This window comes from Mustelus asterias, chromosome 26 (genome assembly GCF_964213995.1).
Source record: "Mustelus asterias chromosome 26, sMusAst1.hap1.1, whole genome shotgun sequence".
In the NCBI taxonomy this organism is placed as follows: domain Eukaryota; kingdom Metazoa; phylum Chordata; class Chondrichthyes; order Carcharhiniformes; family Triakidae; genus Mustelus; species Mustelus asterias.
The window spans coordinates 39,836,939-39,864,332 of NC_135826.1; the positions used below are offsets into that span (position 1 = coordinate 39,836,939).

The window sequence follows — 27,394 nt, forward strand, 5'->3', positions numbered from 1 at the left end:
TCACTGAAAATTCTGGAGAGGATTGGCTCCAGGGGATATAATTTACAATATTATCAAGAGTTGATCATTTTGTCTGATGTAAGTTTTTATTTAAAATTGTGTCCATTACTCCTTCTTTTCCTCCCTCTCTCATTCCTACAGGCAATGCTGACTTGCACCGTTTTAGTGACTCTTCCTAGATAGCCTCTTGGGATTGAGGAGGACTTGTTTCTATTTTGGTTCGATGAGTTCTGAAATGGATGTTAAGTCCAATTTGTGATCAGTAGACTGTGCCACATAGGGAGCAGATGGGTGCTTGAAGGGTAGATAAATGAATTTGGAGGTTTGTGCGTTCTCTCTGGCGCCTTGCCTTCACCTCTATTGCCGATAGAGGTGTCTTCTCAAGGGAATCTTCTCTGTTTCGGTTGGCCACGAGCCAGGGGCTGCCATGAGTCAACAAGGATGTTTGATCTGATCAGGGATGCTTGGAGAATATCTCTAAAGCGTTTCCACTGTCCTCCTGAGAGTCTCCTGGCAAGTTCCAAATCGAGCTGCTTTGGGAATCTGGTGTCAGCAGAGCTGGTTTTGAATGATTGATGCCTCGATGCTGGACATGTTGCTTTGCAAGAGGATGCTGCTGTTTGGAGATTCTTTCTTGCTTCTGTATTTGGAGGATCTGGAATCTGGTGGTACTGAGATGTGTCAACTTGGACAACCTAGTGTGAATATAGGCAATGTGTGTCATCATTACACATTAAATCCATACCCAGTATGCACACTCGCTTTCCAACTCTTAATAGCGATCAGGAGCGCTGATCTCTGGAAGATATTTGTTTCTCAAATGCAGGGTGCTGAAGAAGTATGATATTTTCCTCTCATCTGGCTGAGATCTTAGCACACACCAAGGATAGAAGCTGGGATCTTCTGATTTTTAGCTAAATACTGCACCAGCAGCTGTTGGCTTTAGTTACTGGGCATTAAACAAGCTCCTGGCATCCCTTCTACTCCCGTTGTCCTAGCTAGGATGGGAGAGCCTTCAGTTTCTCTTGAAATCCCTCCACCAGCCTTTTTCATTTTTAAACACTGCCTCAAACACAGTATCTTTAAGCGTGTTTCTAATTGGCACGCCCAGTCTCTCACTTCACTGCTCAACAGACATTCTTCTTAAGCCTACTTTGAAGAATTTCTGTACGTGAAAAATGCTGTTATAATTAGGTATTAGCAGTTAAATGGTGTTTGGCATGTGCAGTATTTTGTGTGGTGTTTCTGTCCAATGTTCTAAACACTGTCCCACAGGAATCTCAAACCAGACATGCGCTGGGTTATGGTTGCACTGTTTGCGTCACATGCATTAATTTTAGTAACAAAGAAACTAGAAGCAGGAGGAGGCCATTCAGCCATTCGAGCCTGCTCCGCCATTCATTATGATCATGGCTGATCAGCAAATTCAATATCCTGATCCCACTTTCCTCCTCCACCACCCCCCCACACCCCCCAACATATCCTTTGACCCCCCGCCCCCCACATATCCTTTGATCCCTTTAGCCCCAAGAGCCATATCTAATTTATTTTTAGTAGAAACACTTATTCATCATACAGGTAAATCGTACTTGTACAAGTACTTAACAAACATCTTCTAGCATCCTGTTTCTAAGGAGCCTGTCACTCATTTGTTATTCACTAATCAGAAATTAGTCATATCTAGATTCCCAAACTATCACATGGGTATTTGACTGATGGGTTGCACAGCATTGGTTGTCCAATACTAGATCTCTACACTCTTCCAATTCTGGCCTCTTTCGCATTCCCAATTTTAATCCCCTTTTTGTTGGTGGCCATGCCTTCAGCTGCCTAGGCCACAAGTTCTTGGTTTCCTCCAGGTGCTCCAGTTTCCCCCCACAGTCCAAAGATGTGCGGGTTAGGTTGATCGGCCATTCTAAATTGACCCTAGTGTCAGGGGGATTAGTAGGGTAAATATGAGGGGTTACGGGAAGAGGGCCTAGGTGGGATTGTGGTTGGTGCAGTCTCAATGGGCCAAATGGCCTCCTCCTGCACTGTAGGGATTCTATGATTTTATAAATCCCTCCCTAAACCCCTCTACCTCTCTCTATTCTACTTTAAAAACTTCTTTTAAGAAAGCCCAGTGATTCTGGGTACTGTGTTGTACAGTGTTTGTGGAAGCTTTGATAAACTTGGTGTTTTCAAGAGATCTCTGCAATAAAGAAGCCTGCAGGCAAACTACATTTGTAATGTATGATGAAGCAGCCTGCAGTTCTTTACATTGCCTTAAGTTGTACACAGACCTAGAGCTGCTGATGCCGCATCTTTGAAATTATTCTGAGAATTAAAAAAATTAAAACCTGTCATTCACACTCTGCAAACCTTCAGTCATCTACCCTAATAACTCCTTGTGTTGCTTGGTGTCAAATTTTGTTTGATCATCACTCTTTGAAGAGCCTTATGATCATTTACAACATTAAAGATGCTATGTAAATGCAAAGTATTGTTTAGAAGCACTAACCACTTCTGTTGAAACTACACCATAGCGTAGTAACCTGCCGACAGTGTTGCAGGTTTATTTTCAAAAGTACATTCTGTTACACCCATTAGTTCAAACTCTCCTGGAGTTCTGGAGAGCTCGGTGTTGCAGCAATGCCGCATGATATTTATATTAATCAAGGGCAAGATATTTTCCCTGCTGATCTGCCTACCCCCCTCATTTGCTCCAATAAGCAAGTTATTATTCATCACAATCCATTTTTCAAGCTTTTCTTGTGAGCCAGCAGTTTAAATGCTGCCCAGAAGATACATTAACAATGAAAATGGAGATTCCCGTTGAGTGGCATTCTTTGTTTGGAAATTGCAACTCAATCTCAAGGGGAGCAAACTGTGTGCACATCATGACTGAACAAGAGTGCCTACACACACGGTCACTAACTCTGCTGGATGCCACTGGGCATTGCACCAACACCGCCACTCAAACTCTTGTCTTGAAGTGTCTCCCTGTCTGCTTGTTAAGACGGTAATTGTGCTTTTTGCCAATGTTCTTAAAGGCTTGTCAGTGCATTCACAATTATATGGCCATAGATGAAGCAGCTTCACAACCACATCCTTCCACCAGTTTGTTTGCGAGAACCAACAAAACAAGATAACAAAAGCAAAAGGTATTGTGGACGCTGGAATGCCGAATGAAAAACATTGTAGGCTGAAAATGCTCAACAGATCTCATAGGAGATCTACAATGCACCAGTCAGGAGTGGAATGAAATTCTCTCCACTTGCCTGGATGAACACTCAAAGCTTGACACCATCCAGGACAAAGCAGCCCGTTTGATTGTTGCCCCTTCCACAGACGTTCAATCCCTCCACCACTGACGAACACTTGGCAGCCATGTGCACTGCAGGGACACTCCAAAGTTCCTTAGGCAGCACCTTCCAAACCCTTGACCACCATGGCACCGGAGCGAGGTGACTTCTTGCAAGCTATGCCCAGCATACCCTCTAATTCTCTTTTACACTCGTTCTATGCTCTTAAAACTCTATTCTAACTCTTTTAAAACTACATTCTGCATCCTCTCCTTTCCTTCTCTATACAATCCCTACAGTACAGAAGGAGGCCATTTGGCCCATCGAGTTTGTACTGACCACTATCCCACCAGGCCCTGTTCCCGTAACCCTGCACATTTATCCTGCTTGGGATCAATTTAGCATGGCCAATCGACCTAACGCACACCTCCGGAGAACCCGGTGGAAACCCACGCAGACACGGTAAAGCGCAAACTCCAAACTAACAGTGACCTGAGGCCGGAATTGAACCTGGGTCCCTGGCGCTTTGAGGCAGCAGTGCTAACCACTGTGCTTTGTACAGAAAAAAACTTTTCACTGTATACTAATACATGTGACAATAAATCAAATCAAAAATCACTACCATCCAGAAGGGCAATGGCAGCAGATTCCTGGGAACACCACCTGGAAGCTCCTCCCCCAAGCCACTCACCAACTTGACTTGGAAATATATCACCGTTCCTTCACTGTTGCTGTGTCAAAATCCTGGAACTTACTCCCTAACAGCACTGTAGATGTACCTACCCCTCCGGGACTGCAGCAGTTCAAGACGGCAGCTCACCACCATCATCTTGAGGGCAACTGGGAATGGGTAATAAATGCTGGTCTAGCCAGTGATGCCCACATCTCATAAATGAATTTTACGAAAGGATTGCAGAGGATATATTGCATACAAACAGGCCATTTAGTCCATGCCAGAATTTATGGTACTCTTGAGCTGCCCTCTATCTTTCCTCTTCTAAATCTATCATCATGACCATCTACTTCCCCTTCTCCCTTATGTGCTTTTCTAACTTCCTCTTAAATACTCCTCTTTGCCTCAATCACTCCCTGTGATAACGGGTTCCACATTCTCACCATCCTTTGCGTAAAGAAGGTTGTTCTGAATTCCCTATTGGATTTCTTGCTGATTCTCTTGATTCTTTTTTTTCGTTCGTGGGACGTTAACGTCGCTGGCTGGGCCAGTATTTATTGCCCATCCCTCGGGCAGTTGAGAGTCAACCACATTGCTGTGGGTCTGGAGTCACATGTAGGCCAGACCCGGTAAAGACAGCAGACTTCCTTCCCTCAAGGGCATTAGTGAACCAAATGGGTTTTTATGACAATCGACAGTGGTTTCATGGTTATCATTAAACTCTAAATTCCAGATTTTCATTGAATTCAGATTTCACCACCTGCTGTGGTAGGATTCGAACCCATGTCCCAGACCATTACCCTGGGTCTTTGGTTTACTAGTCCAGCAACAATACCACTACTCCCCCGTCTAATATATTGATGACTTCTAGTTATGCTCTTCCCCAGAAGAGGAAACATCCTGTTCTGGGTCTATTCTATCAAAACCTTATACAATACCTTGATGAGGTCACCCCTTCAGCCTTTTTTAAATAAAAAAATGTCACGAGCGCAGCTGATGTTATAGAAACTACAAGCAGGAGTAGGCCATTCAGCCTTTCGCATCTGCTCCGCCATTCACCTTGATCATGGCTGATCATATTCAATATCCTGGTACCCCCTTCCTCCCATTTCCCTTATTTGCGAGGATATCCCAATCTGGGACACTGGTTTGTGGTGGTATATAATATTTTGTTTACAAGAATGGTGTGAAGAGTCATGTGCGAGACCCACTGAGAACAGTAACCAGCTAGTCATTGTATGACACTTGTCAAATACTATTTATTACAGTACAGAAAAAGTCACACGTATACGAACACAACTATAATGATCTGAGACAGTTCTGTATAAGAAACTACTAAACATACCCACACAGTTTAAGTAGAAATTAACCTTTTGATCCAAAATACATGGTAGCACAGTGGTTAGCACTGCTGCTTCACAGCTCCAGGGACCTGGGTTCAATTTCCGGCTTGGGTCACTGTCTGTGTGGAATTTGCACATTCTCCTCGTGTCTGCGTAGGTTTCCTCCAGGTGCTCCGGTTTCCTCCCACAGTCCAAAGATGTGCGGGTTAGGTTGATTGGCCTGGTTAAAAATTGCCCCTTAGAGTCCTGAGATGCGTAGGTTAGAGGGATTAGCGGGTAAATATGTGGGAGTAGGGCCTGGGTGGGATTGTGGTTGGTGCAGACTCGATGGGCCGAATGGCCGCCTCCTGCACTGTAGGATTTCTATGATTTCTACGAGATTTGAATTTTTTCAGGACTTCCCTCTTCCTAAACAACATCCAATTCAATTAATCTATAAGTAAAGACCAGCTTATAGTTACCACGCTGTATACAATTGAAGAGTTATTCTGGGGAAGGTTTCTTCATGGTACAGCAAAGATATAGCTTTAACCAGCTCAACGAAGGTTTCTGTACTTTTGCTTCTGGTCTGCTAGCTAGAACCAGCTTACAAGCTGCTAAATGGAAAACCTGCCCCTCAGGCTGCTAGATGGAAACTGCCTCTATGCTTGCTAATTATACTCCTTTGGTGAGCGGCACGGTGGCATAGTTGTCAGCATTGCTGCCTCATAGCACTATGGACCCATGTTCAATTCCGGCCTTGGGTGACTGTGTGGAGTTTGCATGTTCTCTCCGAGGGTTTCCTTCCAATGCTCTGGTTTCCTCCCACAGTCCAAAGATTTACAGCTTAGGTGGATTGGCCAAGCTAAATTGCCCCTTGGTGTTCCAAGATGTGTAGGTTGGGAGGATTAGCGGGGTAAATATGTAGGGTTACAGAGGTAGGGCCTGGGTAAGACTAAAAAAAATGGTGGGTTGGTGCAGATTCAATGGGCTGAATGGCCTCCTTCCGCACTGTAAGGGTGCTATGGTTCGTTCTGTGTATTGGCTGTATGTCCCCTCAACTTCTACAGTTCTAACATATGCCTTTCCTGGATGGTGCAATTGTCTGCCCAAAATGCTTCCTATTAGAGGAGCGATGTATTCTTCTGGTCTGTCTGCACTAACAATCTCGTTTTTGGCATTCTCATCTGGTGAAATACCTTTTGAAGTGCTGGTGGCTTTTGACCTCCTGACAAAGACCCAGCCTGTCACTCCTTTCCTGAAATGTTATACTTATGTATTTTAAGTATCAACTTTGTAAATCTTCTCTGCATCCTTTCTATTGCTTTAATATCCTTTTCTCAATACATGCCAACCACAACTGTATGCAGTATTTCAAGTGAGGTCTCACCAAGGTTCAGTACAAGTTTAGCATAACTTCCCTACTTTTTGATTCTATCCCTCTGGGAATAAAACCCAATACTTGTGTTCTTTTTGGCCTTGCTAACCTTTGGCACATCTTTTAGAGATTGATGCATTTGTACTGAAATCCCTTTGTTCCTTTACCTCACCCAGACTTGGACGTTCCAAATAATAAGTGACCTCTCTATTCTTCCTACCACAGTGCACTATCTCACAATTATCTCTGTTGAACTGATAAGCAAGCAGTCATCGTCTGCAGTATTAACTCTGTTTCTCCGTCCACAGCTGCTGCTAAACCTTCTGAGTGCTCATCAGTTTCTGAAATTAATTTGTTATTTCGCCTTTGTTTTATCCCTACTGGTGTTGGTGAGACTCCGATTACGAGCTGGTTGAAGTGAGGGTGAAACCTGCATTGATCTCCTTGTGATTCTGATGAGGGCCAGTGCTGGAACACTGAATATCATTGCTAGAGAAGCCCTTGGCTTCTAGTTCCGCAGCAGGACTATACACCTGTCTAGCTGCTGTGACCACTGCAGTACTCGGAGCTTTCTCATCAGTAACATCATGATTCTGTCAGTGCCTCAGCTGTCAGCGATCGCACTGAACCTTCATCCTCTCATGCAATTGTTCAAGTAAAACATATAACATGCATAATACATTAATGGGTGCCTTATTTGCCAGGCCACTTTGCACAGCAAGATCCAAGAAGTAACAGTGGGACGAATTACCAATTTGTGTGTTTCTGGTTGAGGGAAGAACGTTGGCCTGGATACCACAAGAACTCTCTGCTGTTCTTGGTATAGTGCCGCGGGATTTTGTCTGTGTCCAAACAGGGAAGTTGAGTCTCATCTGATAGCATCTCAGACAATGCACAATTTTTCAGTCTGGGAAGGGGTGAGCTTAGAATAGGCCCTGGAGTGAAACTTCAGCCTTTGTCCTCCTGATGGAGACAGAAGTTCTATCAACTGAACTGAGGCTGACACTTTTTACATTGTTCCCAATGGGCTATGAGTTTTTTAAACAACTTTTTAATCTGGTTCCTATTTGTGCCCTATAGGGGGTTAAACTCTGTTGAATGTCTCTGGAGCATGTTGGATTTTGTTTTGAAAAGCTGACATTTTCTTTTCTTTCCAACAGCGGATCACCATTCCAAGGCCAGATTGCCCAAATGAAGTGCGGACATTCACATTTTACCTTTGTAATGTCGGCAGGGACAATCCCCAGTGCAGCTTTGACTGTATTCAACAGTATCAATCTCGGTAAGATTTAGCTTCTGCCATTGTTCCTGGGAGAGCATTTCATACCTTGCCTCAAATATACAGCACGAAACAGGCCTTTTGGCCCAACTGGGCTATGATGGTGTTTATGCCGCCTGTTTTGCTTCGTCTCACTCAATCAACCTATCCCCCTGTTCCTTTCTCCCTCGTGTATATCTAGCTTTCCCTTAAATGCAGCAATGGCATTCACCTTATCCACTCCATGCCATTTCCAAATTCTCAGCTCTGGGCAAAGAGGCTTTTCCTGAATTTCTTATTGGATTTATTAGCGACTATCTTATGTTTATGGCCCCTAGTTTTGGGCTCCACTGCAAGTAGACTCCTCTCCACATATATCATATCAAATCCCCTTCATATTTTTCGACCTTTTCAGGTCATCTTTCAGTCTTCTCTTTTCAAAAAAGAATCCCAGCATGTTCAGTGTGTCCTGATAGTTATAATTAGTTATAGTAATTCATGTAAATCGTCTTTGCATCTTCTCTAATGTCTCAATATTCTTTTTGTAATTTGGAGACCAGAGCTGTGTTTTGGGATGTTTGATTTGTTCTAATTCATGTTGTCACTTTAAACACTGGAGTACACAGACATCAGTTGCAACACCGGTAGAATCAGGTCTTTAATGAGCTCAAATTACATGATCCACTCTCTGAAATGGCCACTCAGTTCAAAACAATTATGATTGGGCAACAAAATGCTTGTCTTGCCATTAATCATGATGTGGATACTGTTTAAATGTAGCTTTAAATGTAGCTCTTTAAATGTAGCTGTAAAGATTCGCATTCTAATCATTATTCTGTAACTTGATTTTGTGTCTCTGTATGCCCTGTTTGAGAGCAGATATCCACTCCCTCTGACGAAGGAGCAGCGCTCCGAAAGCTAATGGCATTTGCTACCAAATAAACCTGTTGGACTTTAACCTGGTGTTGTTAAAACTCTTACTGTGTTTTCCATTAATCCCCACACCTTGAAATTATCATTGTGGATCTCCCCTATCCCCCCTCCTCGGCATTGACAGCCTTCCTAAAGTAAGGTATCCAAAACCTGATACAATAATCAATGAGTCACAAAGGTTTGGCATTATTTCTGCCTTTGTACAATATACGCTATTTATTAAAATCAGGATTCCATAGCCTGCCTATTTATTGCTTAATCAATTTGTTAATCTTTTAAAAATTAGCGTATCTGAATAACAAGTCACACTATTCCTTAAAGCCAAATCATTTCATGTACTCACTTCCTTTTTCTTTCTCCCAAAATCGATTGGTTCATATTCTGTAAAATTAAACTTCACCTGACATCAGCTAAATCGAGTCGGTCTTTCTCTTGAAATTGCCTACAACCCTGTTCACAGTTCAATTCTTTTTGTGTTGACTGTAATTTTTAATATTGTGCATTTTTATCCAAGTTCAAATATTTAGTAACACTGATCTCTTGGGGGCACTGCTATTGAAATCCCTCCGGTCTAAAAACATTCATTAATCACTGCTCTTTTTTCTGAATTTTAATTAACTTCCTACCCATGCTATAACTCTTCATTTAACACTGTGTCCCTTAATTTTGATCTTCTCAAATATCTTATACATAGAATCTATGGAATTTTGCTTATATTCATACTCCTTCGCCATTCTAAAAAATCAAACTGGGATTAACCACACTGCAAAAGTAAAAGGTAGAGCACAACATCCCTGGATCTTGTGTTTCGCCAAACAGCCTGTCAGCACCCACATCTGGAAAGTGACAATGAGCTTCCAGGACCTGTGGAATTGTCACTCCAGCATGCCTACTCGGTTGACCATAATGGAAGCTGCTTGCTTGTCCAGCCCTGGTGATCTTGTCCATGCCTGTATGTGGCTGCCTGATCTGTAGTGGGCAGTTTATTTTGAGAAGCGGTTATATTACTGCAGTGCAATGCCTTTTGCAGCAGAGCAATGAACTGAGTGTATCTTAAAGCACTCGCCTAGTTTAATTTCACATTCACCATTGTAAGAAATGTTACAGATAATGTTTAATAGGACTTTAAATCAGCGATTTTTTTGCAATCTTTGCTTTGTTTTGAAAGGAGAATATGGTAAGTGTCGAGAAATTGGGTGTTTTTTGGGAGGTTGTGGAGGAGAAGAGACGAGGATGGAATCAGTTCTGTCACCTCCGAAATCCTCTTAAACATTTCGACTGACTGCAATGCTGAGACCTGAGCATTCCACTGGATGGGGTTCTTTAAAGGAAGGAAAATGACCTGGGTTAGAGAAACTTCTATTGTGCAGCACGTTGGGATATGAATCATATTTTTCCCACTGGGGCAGTTATGTAAATCACTACTGCTTTGAAGGGCAACAATGCTTGTGGGGTATGAGAGCTGAGACATGAAGCTGCCCCGTCAGTTGATAACCCCATATGCCAACAACATTCAGATTTTAACATTCGCAGACGATTGCACTGGCTGCTGTGTCTTGTAATTATGATCTGTAATGTATAGGCAGGAACTAAAAATATTTTCCTCTTGGGAAGGGAAGGGAATCTGCTGTCATGCTGTATTTTCTTTAAGTGATTTAATATTTGTGCAGTCAGAGTTGAGAATTCACAAGCTGATGTTTTTGTGTACTCGCACTCTGGTCAAAAACTCATGAGCAAATTGAGAACTGAAAGTCCAAACACAGGTCCGCACAATTTCTTACTTTGACAAACTATTCCCCTCTGTTCACTGCCTCAGAAAGCTGTGTTAACCAGACACCAGCCATCTTTATTCATTATGTAATAGATGCACTGGGCCTGATATTGTCACAAGGCTACTAGTGACACTACTGATAACTCAGCTTTTATTTCACTATGTAGGTGGAACCCACTGAAGGATTTTAAAGGTGATGTATAAATAAGAACATAAGAAATAGGAGCAGGAGTAGGCCATCTAGCCCCTCGAGCCTGCCCCGCCATTCAGTAAGATCATGGCTGATCTGAAGTGGATCAGTTCCACTTACCCACCTGATCCCTGTAACCCCTAATTCCCTTACCGATCAGGAATCCATCTATCCGTGATTTAAACATATTCAATGAGGTAGCCTCCACCACTTCAGTGGGCAGAGAATTCCAGAGATTCACCACCCTCTGAGAGAAGAAGTTCCTCCTCAATTCTGTCCTAAACTGACCCCCCTTTATTTTGAGGCTGTGTCCTCTAGTTCTAGTTTCCTTTCTAAGTGGAAAGAATCTCTCCACCTCTACCCTATCCAGCCCCTTCATTATCTTATAGGTCTCTATAAGATCCCCCCTCAGCCTTCTAAATTCCAACGAATACAAACCCAATCTGCTCAGTCTCTCCTCATAATCAACACCCCTCATCTCTGGTATCAACCTGGTGAACCTTCTCTGCACTCCCTCCAAGGCCAATATATCCTTCTGCAAATAAGGGGACCAATACTGCACACAGTATTCCAGCTGCGGCCTCACCAATGCCCTGTACAGATGCAGCAAGACATCTCTGCTTTTATATTCTATCCCCCTTACGATATAGGCCAACATCCCATTTGCCTTCTTGATCACCTGTTGCACCTGCAGACTGGGTTTTTGCGTCTCATGCACAAGGACCACCAGGTCCCTCTGCACAGCAGCATGTTGTAATTTCTTTCCATTTAGATAATAATCCAATTTGCTATTATTTCTTCCAAAGTGAATAACCTCGCATTTGTTAACGTTATACTCCATCTGCCAGATCCTCGCCCACTCACTCAGCCTGTCCAAATCTCTCTGCAGACCTTCTACGCCCTCCACACGATTCACTTTTCCACTTATCTTTGTGTCGTCTGCAAACTTTGTTACCCTGCACTCAGTCCCCTCCTCCAGATCATCTATATAAATGGTAAATAGTTGAGGCCCCAGTACCGATCCCTGTGGCACGCCACTAGTTACCATCCGCCAACCAGAAAAGCACCCATTTATTCCGACTCTCTGCTTCCTGTAGGATAGCCAATCCCCAATCCACGCTAACACCCTACCCCCAACTCCGTGTGACCCAATCTTCTTCAGCAATCTTTTGTGAGGCACCTTATCAAACGCCTTTTGGAAATCTAAAAACACTGCATCCACCGGTTCCCCTCCATCAACCGCACTAGTCACATCTTCATAAAAATCCAACAAGTTCGTCAAGCATGACTTACCCATCATGAATCCATGCTGCGTCTGCTTAATCGAACCATTCTTATCCAGATGGCCTGCTATTTCTTCTTTAATGATGGATTCCAGCATTTTCCCAACTACAGACGTTAAGCTAACCGGCCTGTAGTTACCCGCCTTTTGTCTATTTCCTTTTTTAAACAGCGGCGTAACATTAGCCGTTTTCCAATCCGCCGGCACTACCCCAGAATCCAACGAATTTTGATAAATAATCACTAACGCATCCGCTATTACCTCTGACATTTCTTTCAGTACCCTGGGGTGCATTCCATCTGGGCCCGGGGACTTGTCCACCTTCGGTCCCGTTAGTCTACCAAGCACTGCCTCCCTGGTAACATTAATTGTATTGAGTACCTCTCCTCCTACCAACCCTCTATCGTCAATATTCGGTAAACTATTTGTGCCTTCCACCGTGAAGACCGACACAAAAAACTTATTTAAAGTTTCAGCCATTTCCTCATTTCCCACTATTAAATCCCCCCTCTCGTCCTCCAAGGGTCCAACATTCACTCTTGCCACTCTATTCCTTTTTATATATTTGTAAAAGCTTTTACTATCATTTTTTATATTTAGAGCTAGCCTAGCTTCATAATCTATCTTTCCTTTCTTTATCGCTTTCTTAGTCGTTCTTTGTTGTTTCTTAAAGTTTTCCCAATCTTCCGATTCTCCACTATTTTTGGCCACTCTGTACACATCGGCCTTTAATTGAATACTCTCCTTAATTTCCTTCGTTATCCACGGCTGGTTATCCCTTTTCTTACACCCCTTCTTCATCACCGGAATATATTGTTGCTGAGTACTGAAAAGGATCTCCTTAAAAATCCTCCACTGTTCCTCAGCTGTCCTACCTACCAGTCTGCTCTCCCAGTCCACCTAAGCCAATTCAGCCCTCATCCTAACTTTCTCAAAGCGTTTTACAAATGGTAATTAAAGACTGGTTAATGACTGATTAACCAGTTTCTGACAAGGTTGGTTGAGGGAAGAATGTTCGTTGGCCTGGATACAAAGACACCCTACTCCCTTTTGAATATTACCATGGAATCTTTAGCAGGCAGTTGGGGCCTTGATTTAATGTCTCATCCATAGGAGAGCACCCTGTAATGCAGCACTCATCCCTGCAAGGACTGTTAGTCTATGAACTAAAGTAAAGTTCATTTATTAGTCACAAGTAAGGCTTACATTAACGCTGCAATGAAGTTACTGTGACATTTCCCTAGTCGCAAACTCCAGCGCCTGTTCGGGTCAATGCACCTAACTAGCACGTCTTTCAGACAGTGGGAGGAAACCAGAGCTCCCGGAGAAAACCCACTCCCAGCGCCTGTTCGGGTACACTGAAGGAGAATTTAGCATGGCCCAATGCACCTGACCAGCATGTCTTTCGGACTATGGGAGGAAACCGGAGCACCCGGAGGAAACCCACACGGATAGAGGGAGAAAGTGCAAACGCCACACAGACAGTGACCCAAACTGGGAATCGAACCTGGTGCTGAGAGACAGCAGTGCTAACCACTGTGCCACACCTCACCATGGAGAAACTCATCATGGAGTAAGACTATAACTCAAAACCCACTTGTTCAGAACTGGGAATGCTACTAACATTGTCAAACTGGTGTTTTATGTTTGCCGAGACACAAAAGGGTTTCATTTTCTTTTTGATATTGGGATTATCCTCAACAGATCACTAATTAATCAATTCCTTCATTGAATTGTACATTTGAAATGAACCTGTGTCCATTTCAAATATACAAGAACCCACCGTATGAGTACAGCTGCTTGGTTAGTCCTGTTTCTTTGGTATGTCCACCTTGATGCCTCCCTGATCAACTACTGAAGTAGTATGAACGCCACATGGAATAGACTCTGGATAGGGTCTGACAATGAGTTAAAGAACCATAAAATGACAGCTGCAGGTTTAAGCCAATAATTCCCCACAATGATTCTGCAATAATAAGTGCTGCATGATTTTGGAGAGGGAGAAGTCAGCAAGTGTTGAGAAATTGTGTAGCCTTCAAGGTGAAAGAGTCGAGATAGAATAGTCAGCCTTTGTCAGCTGTATGTGATCTTCTAATCAATATTAAGAGAATTTGTCTGGCCCAGAGGAATTGAGTGGCCTGACTTTTCTTTGCCTATAGCTCTTAGCAGAATTACTCCATCCATGGGCCGCATGATGTGGAATGTATAGAGAGGTTCTGTGATTCTCCTTGTTCTCCAGTAACAGACACTGTTAAGTTACTGCAAATAGAACTATTTATTGCAGATTTATTTCATTTGCTCCCTTCCTGTGGGGATTGTCAGTCCTCAGTTTGCCAATTGTCCATACTGTGTTCCGGAAGGAATTATGGTCACAGTTTTGCTATGGCATGTTGAGTCAATTGGGGTCATGGCCTTTCACGAGCAAGTTGGTTGGTACCACAACCCTGTATCATCCTCCTTTCTGGGTTTCTTTCAAGGCCCCCCTACTCCCAACCGGCAATGTTCTTCCTCCTATCTCATTTCAAAGTGGGTCCAGAAGGGCTCTAATTCCACTCTCTGAAATCTCACCCAATAAATGGCCCAGGTATTGACTTGTGCTGTGGACCACTTCCACAACGGTCTGCAATAACTCACCCAAGGGATGCTGTGCAAGCTCATTAAGTGATGTCATTCGCATCTACCATACCTGCGGCTTCTGGCAGGAGGCACCAGGTTGCAATCGGTGCAGGACAGCTGATCCAGGGATCTTTGTTCAGCACTGTTGGCACTGATTATAGTGCCATCCGCTGTCACCTAACTGGAGACTAACACAGCGTGTGGTTGGCATCAAGTTTTGCTCCATCTGTTCTCCGTGGGATGGGTACCCTCTGGATAAATTCAGTGAGGGCTTTCGTGTTGATTTCTTACAGGCCACATAATGTAATGATTCAGTGTGCCCAAGTGAAGGTTTCCCTGCGTGTTTACTTTTCCTATTTAGAACTCTTTCTAATTGTGTGTCTTTACGTTCATTTTCTGGCAGCCTTGGCAGTGTGCAGCTAGATTGTCTCGGGGGCATACAGGATAAAATTACTGTGTGCGCCACTGATGACTCGTACCAGATGACCAGGGAACGTATGACTCAAGCAGAGGAGGAAACCCGAAGTCGTGGAGCGATAGTTATTAAACCCGGAGGTCGATACAGAGGTATGAAAATCCTGGGCATGCTAGCAGCGATCTATTCAAAGGCTCTGGTGCTGACCTGTTGGTTAGTTTTATTGCTGGCTACTCTTTATTATAATTTTCCCATCACACTTCACAAGGGCAAAGTGTGGGAGGGCAAAGTGTGGGAGCACTAAGTCAGATGAGTCAGTACAGTGCTGCAATCTTATTGCGGTGTGGAATTCGCTTTCGGAAGTCGGATCAAAAACTGATGAGACACAGGTTTCTCCGCAAACCTCCTTTATGGCATCGGAGGAGAGATCGCTGGACCATGCGCATCAAGCATGGGTTCGTGAGTCTCTGTCTGGCTTACAAAACAGTTTTCAGTTATACACGATGGAGATACATCCACATACTTCTGTTAGCCAATAAGGGCATAGCTATTGTTACATTTTGATTAGATTACTTTCAAGAACAAAAGGCGATAGCCGCGTAAGGACAAGGCTATTAAAGTTTCTGATTAGATTACTTTCAAGAACAAAAGGCCAATCGATAAGGCCCTGCCCTCCGAAGCCGGAACCACAATGACCTATTAGCAGTTTCTTTAACGTGATCATTAGTTTCGGTGAGTCTTGTCGCCCTCGCCTCAGGCCCTTTCCATAACCAGTTTATCCCTCAACTGATTCCTCGTTACGCATCCCAATTTTAACCCTTTCCTCTTCTCAATCTACCTTATACACATTCTCAGCAGGTGATGACAGCATAACTTGATTTTACATGTTTCGCCTCTTATTAAACTGGCTACTGCAGGAAGAATAAAACTTGGACGTAGGAGGTAGCACTTTGCCAAATTTAAGTTGAGGTACACTAAGGAAAGTTTAAGGAAAAAATTAACTTTGTATTTAATTCCTTCCACATTGCTGAGAGTGTTTGATGGGTAGAGTGTAGCAGGAGCTATACTCAGTATCAAACCGATACAGTACTCGCCCTAAGAATGTTTGGTACTGACGCAGGATTCTTGAAATGGAAAATATATATTTTCATCATTAAGATCACTCACCTTAATGAGCACAATTTCCTTCAGTGACTGCTAGTTAACATTTAAATGCCAGATTTACTTTTGTGGATTAGAACATAGAACAGTACAGCACAGAACAGGCCCTTCGGCCCACGATGTTGTGTCGAGCTTTGTCTGAAACCCAGATCAAGCTATTTCCTCCCTATCATCCCGAAGTACTCCATGTGCCTATCCAATAGCTTCTTAAATGTTCCTAAAGTTTCTGACTCCACTATCCCCGCAGGCAGTCCATTCCACACCCCAACCACTCTCTGCGTAAAGAACCTACCTCGGACATCCTTCCTATATCTCCCACCATGAACCCTATAGTTATGCCCCCTAGTTACTGCTCCATTCACCCGAGGAAATAGTCTTGGAACATTCACTCTCTCTATCCCCCTCATCATCTTATAAACCTCTATCAAGTCTCCTCTCAACCTCCTCCGCTCCAAAGAGAAAAGCCCAAGTTCCCTCAACCTTTCCTCATAAGACCTACCCTCCAAACCAGGCAGCATCCTGGTAAATCTCCTTTGCACTCTTTCCAGTGTCTCCACATCCTTCTTGTAGTGAGGTGACCAGAACTGCACGCAATATTCCAAATGTGGTCTCACCAAGGTCCTGTACAGTTGCAGCATAACCCCACGGCTCTTAAACTCAAACCCCCTGTTAATGAACGCCAACACACTATAGGCCTTCTTCACGGCTCTATCCACTTGAGTGGCAACCTTCAGAGATCTATGGATATGAACCCCAAGATCTCTCTGTTCCTCCACGTTCTTCAGAACCCTACCTTTGACCCTGTAATCCACGTTTAAATTAGTCCTACCAAAATGAATCGCCTCGCTGCAGGGAATCTGTAAATGAAGGGTGAATTCTCATTTCCCAGTGCTGGTTCTATGGTGTTCCAATCCGCACTCCCATGATATGCACTTCCCAATGCTGATTCATAACTATATCTTCACCACACAAATACAAATGATTTTCAATTAAGTGAAACAGATTTTGACAACTTTTCAATGCTTGTGAACTACCTGGACTTTCCAAATAGTTTATTATAACAGATAACCAACAAACTCTGTGTTGTCATGATCTGCAGTTAAAATCTCAGAATTGTTGTGGTGCAGAAGGAGGCCATTTGGCCCATTGTATTTCTGCTGGTCCTCCAAAATAGAGTCATGAATTAGTGCTATTCCCCTGTCTTTTCCACACATCCCTGCACATTGTTTCTGTTCAAGTAATCCTCTAATGCCCCCTTGAACGCCTCAACTGAACCTGCCTCCACCACACTTCCAGGCAGCGCATTCCAGACCCAAACTACTTTTTTCTCACGTCACATTTGCTTCTTTGGCAAATCACTTTAACTCTATGTCCTCTTGTTCTTGATTCTTTTACAAATGGGAACAGTTTCTCCCTATCTACTCTTCAGTTCCCTCATGATTTTGAACATCTCTATGAAATCTCTTAACCTTCTTCTCTCCAAGGGGAACAGTCCCAACCTCTCCAACCTATCCTCATAACTGAAGTTTCGAATGACTGGAACCATCCTTATCAACCTCCTCTGCACACTGTCCAATGTGTTCACATTCTATTAGTGTAGTGCTCAGAACTGTACACAATATTCCAGCTGAGGTCTAACCAGTGTGTTGTATAAATTCAGCATAACCTCTTTGTTCTTCCACTCTATTCCCAGATTAATAAAGCCCAGGATACTATATTTTATAACTTGTCCAGCCACCGCCAATGATCTATACACATGTACATCCTTTATTTCTGCACTCCATTAAGAATTTTACCCCTTGTTTTATATTGCTTATATATTGTATTTTCTTCCTGCGGAAATGCATCATCTCATACTGAATCTGCCAACTCTACCAATCTGTTTATATCCTTTTGAAGTTCTACATTGTCCTCTTCACAGTCTATAATACTTCCAAATTTTGTGTCATTTACTTTGCCAACCGTGCTGTTGGCGCCTTCAAATCAGTAAATTTTATTGTTAAAGAGAAAAGGTTTTAACGCACTTTTCAGTTAAAATTAAAATGATAGTGGTGAAGAGTTCCTTGTTGTGGGACTGAGGGCTGCACAGGAGGGGCTGCTGCTGTGTCCGGGTGTGGGAGGGTGCTGTCTGTCGTCACTCCTATGTTACATATCTGATAGGCCAGACTCCATGTGTCATTCTTATCCCATTCTCATTCCTCCCTTTTGTCAGATGCTGGGCAGATGCAGAGCTGGGGAATCTTGCAGCAGTTTCCAAGGATTGTCAGAAAGTTGATCTTTGCTGCTGGCTCAGGGTATGCCAGTGCTTCAGTATTTCCTCTTGCGCACAAGGCAGCTACACATGTTTGGCATTAAAGCGCTTGAGCAAAGTGGAAATTTGGAGCTTCCTTTTAAAGTGGAAAACTTATCGACTTCAAACAAAAGAGAGCTTTGATTAATTATTTTTCATTATCCCTATTAATTTCTCTTAAAGTTCATAAACTGAGAGAACTGGTGACTTTCTGGGATCATTAAGCTATTGAGCCTGAGTGTGAAGTAGTTGAATTAATATATACAGACATTGGATGAACATTGCTAATGATCATATCTATTAATATAACTCCTGCATTAATGGTATCCAAATAAATCAGTGATTGAGTTTACAATCTATATGCTTCCAAAATACTCCCATGTGGTGCTGGGTGGCCTCCTTGAACTGCTGGTAGTGTGTTTGATATAACTGAGTGGTTAGCTAACAGGAAACAGAGTAGGCATAAATGGGTAATTTATGGGTTGTCAAATGGAGTGCCTCAGGGGTCAGTGCTGAGACCTCAACTGTTTACAATTTTATCAACAACTTGGGTGAAGGGAGGGTTTCTAAATTTGCTGATGACACAAAGGTAGGTAGGAAAATAAATTGTGAAGAGGGCATAAAGAGTCTGCAAAGGGATATAGATGCATTACTTGAGTGGGCAAAAAATGTGGCAGATGGAGTATAATATGGAAAATGTGAACTTGTCCACTTTAGCAGGAAGAATAGAAAGACAGCATATTATTTAAATGGAGAGAGATTGCAGAACTCCGAGGTACAGAGGGATCTGGATGTCCTTGGTGCTTGAATCACAAAAGGTTGTAGGTGCAGCAAGTGATTAGGAAGGAAATGAAATGTTGTTGCTTATTGCAAGAGAAATGGAATATAAAAATACAGAAGTTTTGCTACAATTGTACAGGATGTTGGTGAGAGTTCTGTGTGCAGTTTTGGTCTCCTGATTTAAGAAGTTGTTCGGAGAAGATTCACTCGACTGATCCCTGGGTTGGAGGGTTACTTTTGTGAGGAATGTTTAGACAGGCTGGGCCTGTATCCATTGGAGTTCAGAAGATTGAGAGATGATCTTATTGAGACATAAAATTCTCAGGTGACTTGACAGGGTAGATGCTGAGGATGATGTTTCCCCTTGTGGGAGAAACTAGAAGGTAGGGGACACAGTTTGAAAATAAGAGATCTCCCGTTTTAAGACCGACATAGAATCCCTACAGTGCTGAAGGTGGCCATTCGGCTCATTGAGCTTGCATCGACAACAATCCTATCCAGGCCCTATCCCCATAACTCCTCATATTTACCCTGCTAATCCCCCTGAAATTAAGGGTCAATTTAGCATGGCCAATCAACCTAACCCACACATCTTTGGACTGTGGGAGGAAACCGGAGCACCCGGAGGAAACCCACACAGACACAGGGAGAACATGCAAACAGGCCGGAATTGAACCCAGGTCCCTGGCGCTGTGAGGCGGCAGTGCTGACCACTGTGCCGCCATGCCGTATGGTCTCCGAAAATCTCAAATTTGATCTCATAGAATCCTACAGTGCAGGAGGAGGCCATTCGGTCCATCGAGTCCACAACGCCCACAATCCCATGCGGGCCCTATCCCCATAGCCCCATGCATTTACCCTAGCTAGCCTTCCTGACACTAAGGGGCAATTTAGCATCGCCAACCCACCTAGCCCACACATCTTTGGACTGTGAGAGGAAACCAGAGCACCCAGAGGAAATGCACACAGACACGGGGAGAATGTGCAAACTCCACACAGACAGTGACCCAAGCCGGGATTCAAATCCGGGACCCTGGCACTGTGAGTCAGCAGTGCTAACCATCGTGTCACCGTGCCACCCGGATCTCCTGTCTGCCAAGTTAGTTGATGTCCTCAGTGCCCAACATAAGGAGTGGAATAATCAGCCAGGCTTCCAGCTTGAGGATCATTTCCAGTGAGCTTCACTGTAGAGTGGCTGTGTGGTTAATGGTGGATGGCCTTGGCTATGAGGAAGTCACAGTTTATCCTGCCAAAATCTTGTGAAGGGCCAAATCCCACTGCGAGTCAGAGAGAAGACTGATTGCTGCCTCAGTGTAAAACTGTGTAATGGTGCACTTGTTTCAGCACAGCTAGCAGAGACGCACACTGAAGCTTGTAGGGGGTGGTGTACAGTATCCGCGAGTGGCAGGTTCTGATGAGCTTTGCTTTAGTGATTTAACTTCTTTCAAACTCCTTAGTGCGTGTTGCAGCCTTTAACACCTTCCCACTCGTGTGACTCGATGTGTAAATAGATCCGACTGTTTACAACAACAGATCAAAATGTTCTCTCACTGTTAATGAATTGGCTCAATGTTGAGTGACATTTGGAGGATGAGCTGTGACAGTCTGTTACACACAACAGTGGAGATCCACATCTCATTATAATTTACACTGATGTTAAACACTCCTCTTGCTAAAAGTAAATACCAAGACACACAGGATCACCAGTGCTGACCCCATGGACTCGATTTGGGTGCCCAAGCTTTTTTATTCTTAAGGTGCATGGGTAGTTCCAACAACAGCTGCTCCCATTTATATAGCACCTTCAACATTTGAAAGCATCCCAAGGCATTTCACAGAAGTGCTATTAAACAAAATGTGTCACTGAGCTACAGAAGGAAATATTAGGATAGGTGACCAAAAGCTTGGTCGAAGACATTGGTTTTATGAAGTGCCTTAAAGGAGGAAAAAGGTAGAATGGCAGAGAGATTTAGGGACGGAATTCCAGAGCTTAAGACATTGGTGGCTGGAGACATGGCCAACCATGGTGGAGCGATTAAAATTGGGGATACTCGAGGCCCGAATTAGGGAAGTATAGAGAGCTGCGAGGGTTGCAGCAGTGGAGAGGTTACCAATATCGAAACACGGCAATGGAAGGATTTGGACATAAGGATGAAAGTATCAAAATCAATGCATTGCCTGACTGGGAGCCAATGTGGGTCATTGAGCACAAAGTGATAGGTGAATTGGACTTGGTGTGAGTTAGGATACTGGCGGTAGAGTTTTGTATGAGCTGAACTTTATAAGAGGTGGGGACCAGGCAGGGGAATTTGAGTCTGGAGGTAACAAAGGCATGGATGGATGGATTTCTGATGGAAATGAGCTGAGACGAGGATTGGCAGTTAGTTTCCATGTTAACTTTAAATCAAGGTGTTGCTCTAAAAGATCTTGGTGTTGTGATGGAAAAGTTGCCACCAATGATTTGTTACCATTAGACAGTCCTGCAACAGATTCTGCGGCCTTCACAGAGCTTCCGTTCATTAGTTTTGTGAAAAATGGAGCAATTCCTTCCTATCTTAAGGCAAACTGCGAGAGACAATCATGGTCTGTGAAGTAGTGCAGATGCTGAAATCTGAAACAAAATGCTGGAAAATCTCAGCAGGTCTGGCAGCATCTGTGGAGAAAGAATAGAGTCATTGTTTTGAGCCTGGATGACCCTTCGGCAGAACTTGGCTGGAAAATGCTGGAAGGTGTGTGCGCGTGTTGTGACGTTAGTGTACCTTTAAGAAATAATTTTTTAAATCATGATTTCTGCAGCTCTCTCAGCTTTAGTGATGTCATTGTTGCCGGCTTGACTGGAGATGTCTTTTTATTGGCCCTCAAGTGGCTTTAATGGAAGTTGTTTGATTTTACTTTGGGTTTTTTTAAATCACTGTTGTTAGAAGAAAAAAATACTGGTTTGGCTGGTCAGGTGACAGAAGTTCTTTCATTTTCTGAGCTGCAGGTTTGTGTTTTAGGGAGTTTTTAGAAGGGACAGCCAGTTGAAAAGAAGTATTTTCTCTCTCTCCTGACTTATTTTGGAAATTCTGCTGGTTATCTGAAAGCAAGATCTTGCCTTCTTGCAGTAAAGATTCTGTGGTTAGCTTGACCAGAGAGTCTTGGTTGTAGCTTGAACAAAACTTCCTGAGTTTCATTTTGGTAATTAAAGACATTTCTCTTGGAGAATAAACCTTGGAGCCTTTTTAAAGTGAGGGTAATAAGTGTTTATGAAAGAAAGATCTCGTTTGACTTTTTCAGATTTTTGGTATTTGGCTTCAGCGCACAAGTTTTGAAATGTCTTCCGAGAGATTTATGGATAAACTGAAAACTTATGAGATCAAAGGGAAAATAGTGATTGGCTGAATTGGAACGAAATATTCAGAATCCTTGTCGTGCTTCCTCCCACTTCTCTTTTTTCCTCGTTTATCTGCTTGATCAATCACCATCTGATACATTGTGCCATTCACATTCTTTGCCAACGCTCAAAGCCTGTGGGCAATGAGTTGATATAGGTGAGGAGAGAGCGAAAATAACCTTAGCTGACATCCATTTATGCTTCTCAGCAGAGCTGACTGGATGTGGAAACTGATGAGCAGGACTAGATGCTGCAAGAGCAGACTCTCTGTTCTAAACACGGTTGCTGTTGGTGAAATAAAAACGGTGGATGAGTATTTGGAATAATTCAGATCTAGTTTTTCACAAGTCACAAAGACAAGAGGTCAGATTTAAAGATATTCAGCAACTTGACCACTGACCATGACAACCATCGCGTAATAAAGCAGACAATTTCCACTTGGGCTGTTTCTCAACTTCTCTTCCTATTGCAAGTTGACACATCTCCCACATACTGCACTCTGCCAGTACCGTGACTCAGCATTCCCAGTCTAACCAGTACGTCAAACCAAAATCTTCCTATACCCTTGATCTTTGGAACTGGGGTTAAAGGAAAAAGTTTTGACATGGCTCTGGTGTTTTTAATTTCAGTCAAATCTTGGATCTTTTTAGCTTTTGTTTCCTCCTTTCTTCACCCAGCAGTGTGGAATCCTGAATACACAGGAACTCAGGAATTGTTGGATTAATGAGGTTCGTGGTCCATCATCCAATCACATGATACAACAGCAATGGAGTTGTTGACTAATTATAGGGAAGTAATTATTGTAAACAGACCCAGGCATGAGATGAGGAAACCCTAAGTGGTGTTGGGTTCTGGGAATCCTAGGTCCAAAGTCATCCATTCCTCCCTAGCACAGTAAACTCACCACATGTCTCAAATTGCTCGTATTGTCTGTGTTTCTGCACCAGGTGAGCTCTTGCCCTGACAGTCTTCTCCACTCCACTTGTGTTCTAGTGCTGCTAAGGATCAGAGTGGCAGGGCGATAATTTCATCGCCAATCTAAGTAAATCGTGCAGTGTGGTTGATGCTAGCCCACCATGTAACATTCATGTTGATATTTGTCCTGTTGAGCTATGGTACTGACTCTTTAATGGGTAGAGTTTAGTTTGGTTGCACGCAGCAGGTTTGTCGACACAAAAGGCTAACATAGGTTAATGTTTCTGGTGTAAAGCTGCTGTTTAGGGGTCTGGTGCGGTTCTTGCTTGCTGTCTGCCTTCCTCCTTTCATTTGGTTTCTCTTCTACTTTCAGCTAAAAGGGTGCTCCGTAAACCGGCCCCTGGGATCCCTGATGCTGTGCCCCAAAGGAGGCGACCGACACCAGTGAACCTGGCAAATACAATGAAGAAGTATGTCAGCAATGTTTCCCACCTGCCCTATCGAGACCGTGTCATCCACCTACTGGCTCTGAAGCCTTACAAGAAACCAGAGTTAATTCTTCGATTGCAGAAGGATGGAATCACCCAGCAGGATAAGGACTCGTTGGAAAATCTCCTGCACCAGGTAGCAAGCTCAGAAAATAAACTAACATAAGCAGGACTGAGGGGTCCGATAGGAGAGAGACTATTAATTTACTCCACGTACCAGATTTAAACACAGCCAGATGACCAGTTGTGCCCTGGCTGCAGTGTCCTATCAAGTCTTGTTCAATTGAAACCTCACAGAGAAACCACAGCATGGCTAGTGTTGAGAATGTCACACTGCAGAGCATTGAAAGGCTCTCTCTCTCAAACTTAGAGTTGGGGCAGATTAGAGGGAGCTTTTCACTGCATCCAAACTCCACTGCACTTTGTCATTTGATGATTCTTGGTATCAAACAGGAGGAGGCCTTCAGGCATGTCCCATCACTTTGAATGAGATACTTGATTAACCACACTCCACTGCTCTCTCCCTTGTATTATTTTCTTAAGAATTTATCCAATTCCCTTTCAAATGTTACTGTTGAATCTGTTTCCATCACCCTTGTAGATCGCACATTCCTGATCATAACTGTTTTTTTTAAAAAAATCTCTCTATCTCACGTTTAGTTCTTTTGCAATTTCTGTAAGTCTGTGTTCACTAATTACTGACCCTTCTGCTACTTGTGACAGATTCACCTTAATTTCTTTTATCAAAACACTTGATTATTTTGAGCTCCTTTATTAAATCTCTGTGGGGTAGCACAGCAGAGCGTGGTACACAGCAATTGAGCACAAGTTGAGGAATGCGATGTGGTGGTGGAGCGCAAGGCCCAGAGCGTGGAGCAGCAGTTGAACGCGAGTCCAAACTCGAATGTAGTCGTATTTGGGGGTAGTACAGTTAGGAGAATAGTTACTGTTGTCTGTAGTCAGGACCATGATTCTCAAGGGCTGTGTTGCCTGCCAGGTACCAGGGACATCTGCTCTGAGCTGGAGAGGAACTTGCAATGAGAGAGGGAGGATCCAGTGATTGTGTTCCATGTGTTCCAGTGACAAAGGTCGATCGAGGAAGGGGTTCTGTGTAGGCGGTTGGAGGAGTTAGGCACTAAATTGAAGAACAGAACCTCCCCCCTCTGGATTATTATCTGAGCCACGTGCAAATTGGCAAAGGGTACAAAAAATGAGAGATGAGTACGTGGCTGAAAGACTGATGTGGGAGAAATGGGTATCGGGTCGTTGGACATTGGCATCAGTACTGGGGGAAAATGGGGGCTGTAACGCTGGGACAGCTTACATCTGAACCATGCTGGGACCAGTGTGGGACAGCTGAACCATGCTGGGACAGCTTACATCTGAACCATGCTGGGACCAGTGTTCTTGCGGACGATATAACTGTATAAGTAGAGGGGCCTCCAAACTAAAGGAGGTGAGGGTTCAGTTGCTTGGAAAATTAGGAAGTCAAAGTAAAAGATAGGAGTGCAGATTAGTGATTTGTCTGGGTGTCAACTGAAAACTACAGGTGGGGACAGACCATATGACATTATATTACACCAAGAACTCATACAAGAGCCCTAACTAGGAGGGGAGAGAGTTCCAAGAACAGAAGGTTTAAAAACTCAGGGCTATATGAGGGAGCAGTGGCACAGGATAATGAGGAGGAACTTGACTGTTACAGACCGGGGCAGGAAACGTAAACAAAAATATGTAGCACAAAGCAAATCCAGATTTTAATTGTAAAAAAATCAATCTAAATGTTCTTTATCTGAATGCACGAAACATTTGCAACAAGATAGATGAGTTGAAAGCACAGATTAAAACGACTGAGTATGATGTATTAGCTATTACAGAAACGTGGTTACAGGGTGACCAGGACTGGGTGCTCAACATTCCGGCGTATGCAAGTTCCAAAAGAACAGGCCAAAGGGGAAAGGAGGTGGGGTAGCGTTGTTAATAAAGGAAAGTTTCAGAGCAGTGCTGAGTCTTAATATAAAGGCAGTGGATAGTGATGTAGAATCGGTTTGGGTTGAAGTAATGAATAGCAGGGGAAGGAAGGCAAGAGTGGGAGTCGTCTATAGACCCCCAAAATGTGATCCCTCAAGAAGTCAGAGCATAAATGAGAAAATAACATTTTGAAATGTTTGAAAGGAACTGCAATTATCATGGGAGTTTTTAATCTGCATATTGATTGGACAAAACAAATTAGCAGGGGGTGGCGTAGAAGAAGAATTTATGGAGTGCATCAGTGATTGCTTTTTAGAGCAGTACGTCGTGGAACCTACCCACTCAAGGACAATGGATGAAGTTATGCATGGAGCCATAGGAAGTGGGTGAGATCCTTAATGAGTACTTTGTATCGGTATTCACCAAGGAGATGGACGTGACGGATGTTGAGGTCAGGGATGGGTGTGTGAACACTCTAGACAATATCAATATATCGAAGGAGGAAGTGTTGGGTATCCTAAATTGCATTAAGGTAGACAAGTCCCCAGGGCCAAATGGGATCTATCCCAGGTTACTGAGAGAGGCAAAGGAAGAAATAGCTGGGGCCTTAAGAGATATCTTTACATCTTCTTTGACCACAGGCGAGGTTCCAGAGGACTGAAGAATAGCCAATGTTGTCCCCTTCTTTAAGAAAAGCAGGGATAATCCAGCAAATTATAGGCCGGTGAACCTGACATCTGTGGTGGGGAAGCTCTTGAAAAAGATAATGAGGGATAGGATATATGCACATTTGGAAAAAAATGGGCAAGTTAGTGACAGACAGCATGGTTTTGTACGGGGAAGGTCATGTTTCGCCAACTTGATTGAGTTTTTTGAAGAGATGACAAAGAAAATTGATGACGGAAGGGCTGTGGATGCAGTTCATATGGACTTTAGTAAGGCGTTTGACAAGGTCCCACATGGTAGACTGATACAAAAACTAAGATTTCATGGGATTCGGGTGGGCTGGCTAGATGGATACAGAGTAAGAGTTTTAACAACACCAGGTTAAAGTCCAACAGGTTTATTTGGTAGCAAATACCATTAACTTTCGGAGCGCTGCTCCTTCGTCAGATGGAGTGGAAATCTGCTGGAGAGCAGTGTGTTGATGAAGGTAGGGCAGTTGATGTCATATACATGGATCTTAGTAAGGCATTTGATAAGGTCCCCCATGGTCGGCTTATGATGAAAGTGAGGAGGTGTGGGATAGAGGGAAAGTTGGCCAATTGGATAGGTAACTGGCTGTCTGATCGAA

At 43.4% G+C, this 27,394-nt stretch overlaps 1 protein-coding gene across 2 annotated transcripts in view; it reads left to right on the top strand.

The window, feature by feature from the left end:
* ell (elongation factor RNA polymerase II) overlaps positions 1-27,394 on the top strand; it is a 150,594-nt gene that overhangs the window by 84,013 nt on the left and 39,187 nt on the right. Inside the window, exons 3-5 of one of the 2 annotated variants that reach the window (XM_078198524.1) lie at positions 7,818-7,939; positions 15,111-15,274; positions 24,015-24,265. In XM_078198524.1, the coding sequence (XP_078054650.1) occupies positions 7,818-7,939; positions 15,111-15,274; positions 24,015-24,265 (537 nt within the window). The remainder of the gene's footprint in view (positions 1-7,817; positions 7,940-15,110; positions 15,275-24,014; positions 24,266-27,394) is intronic. The other variant, XM_078198525.1, reaches the window with a different exon arrangement.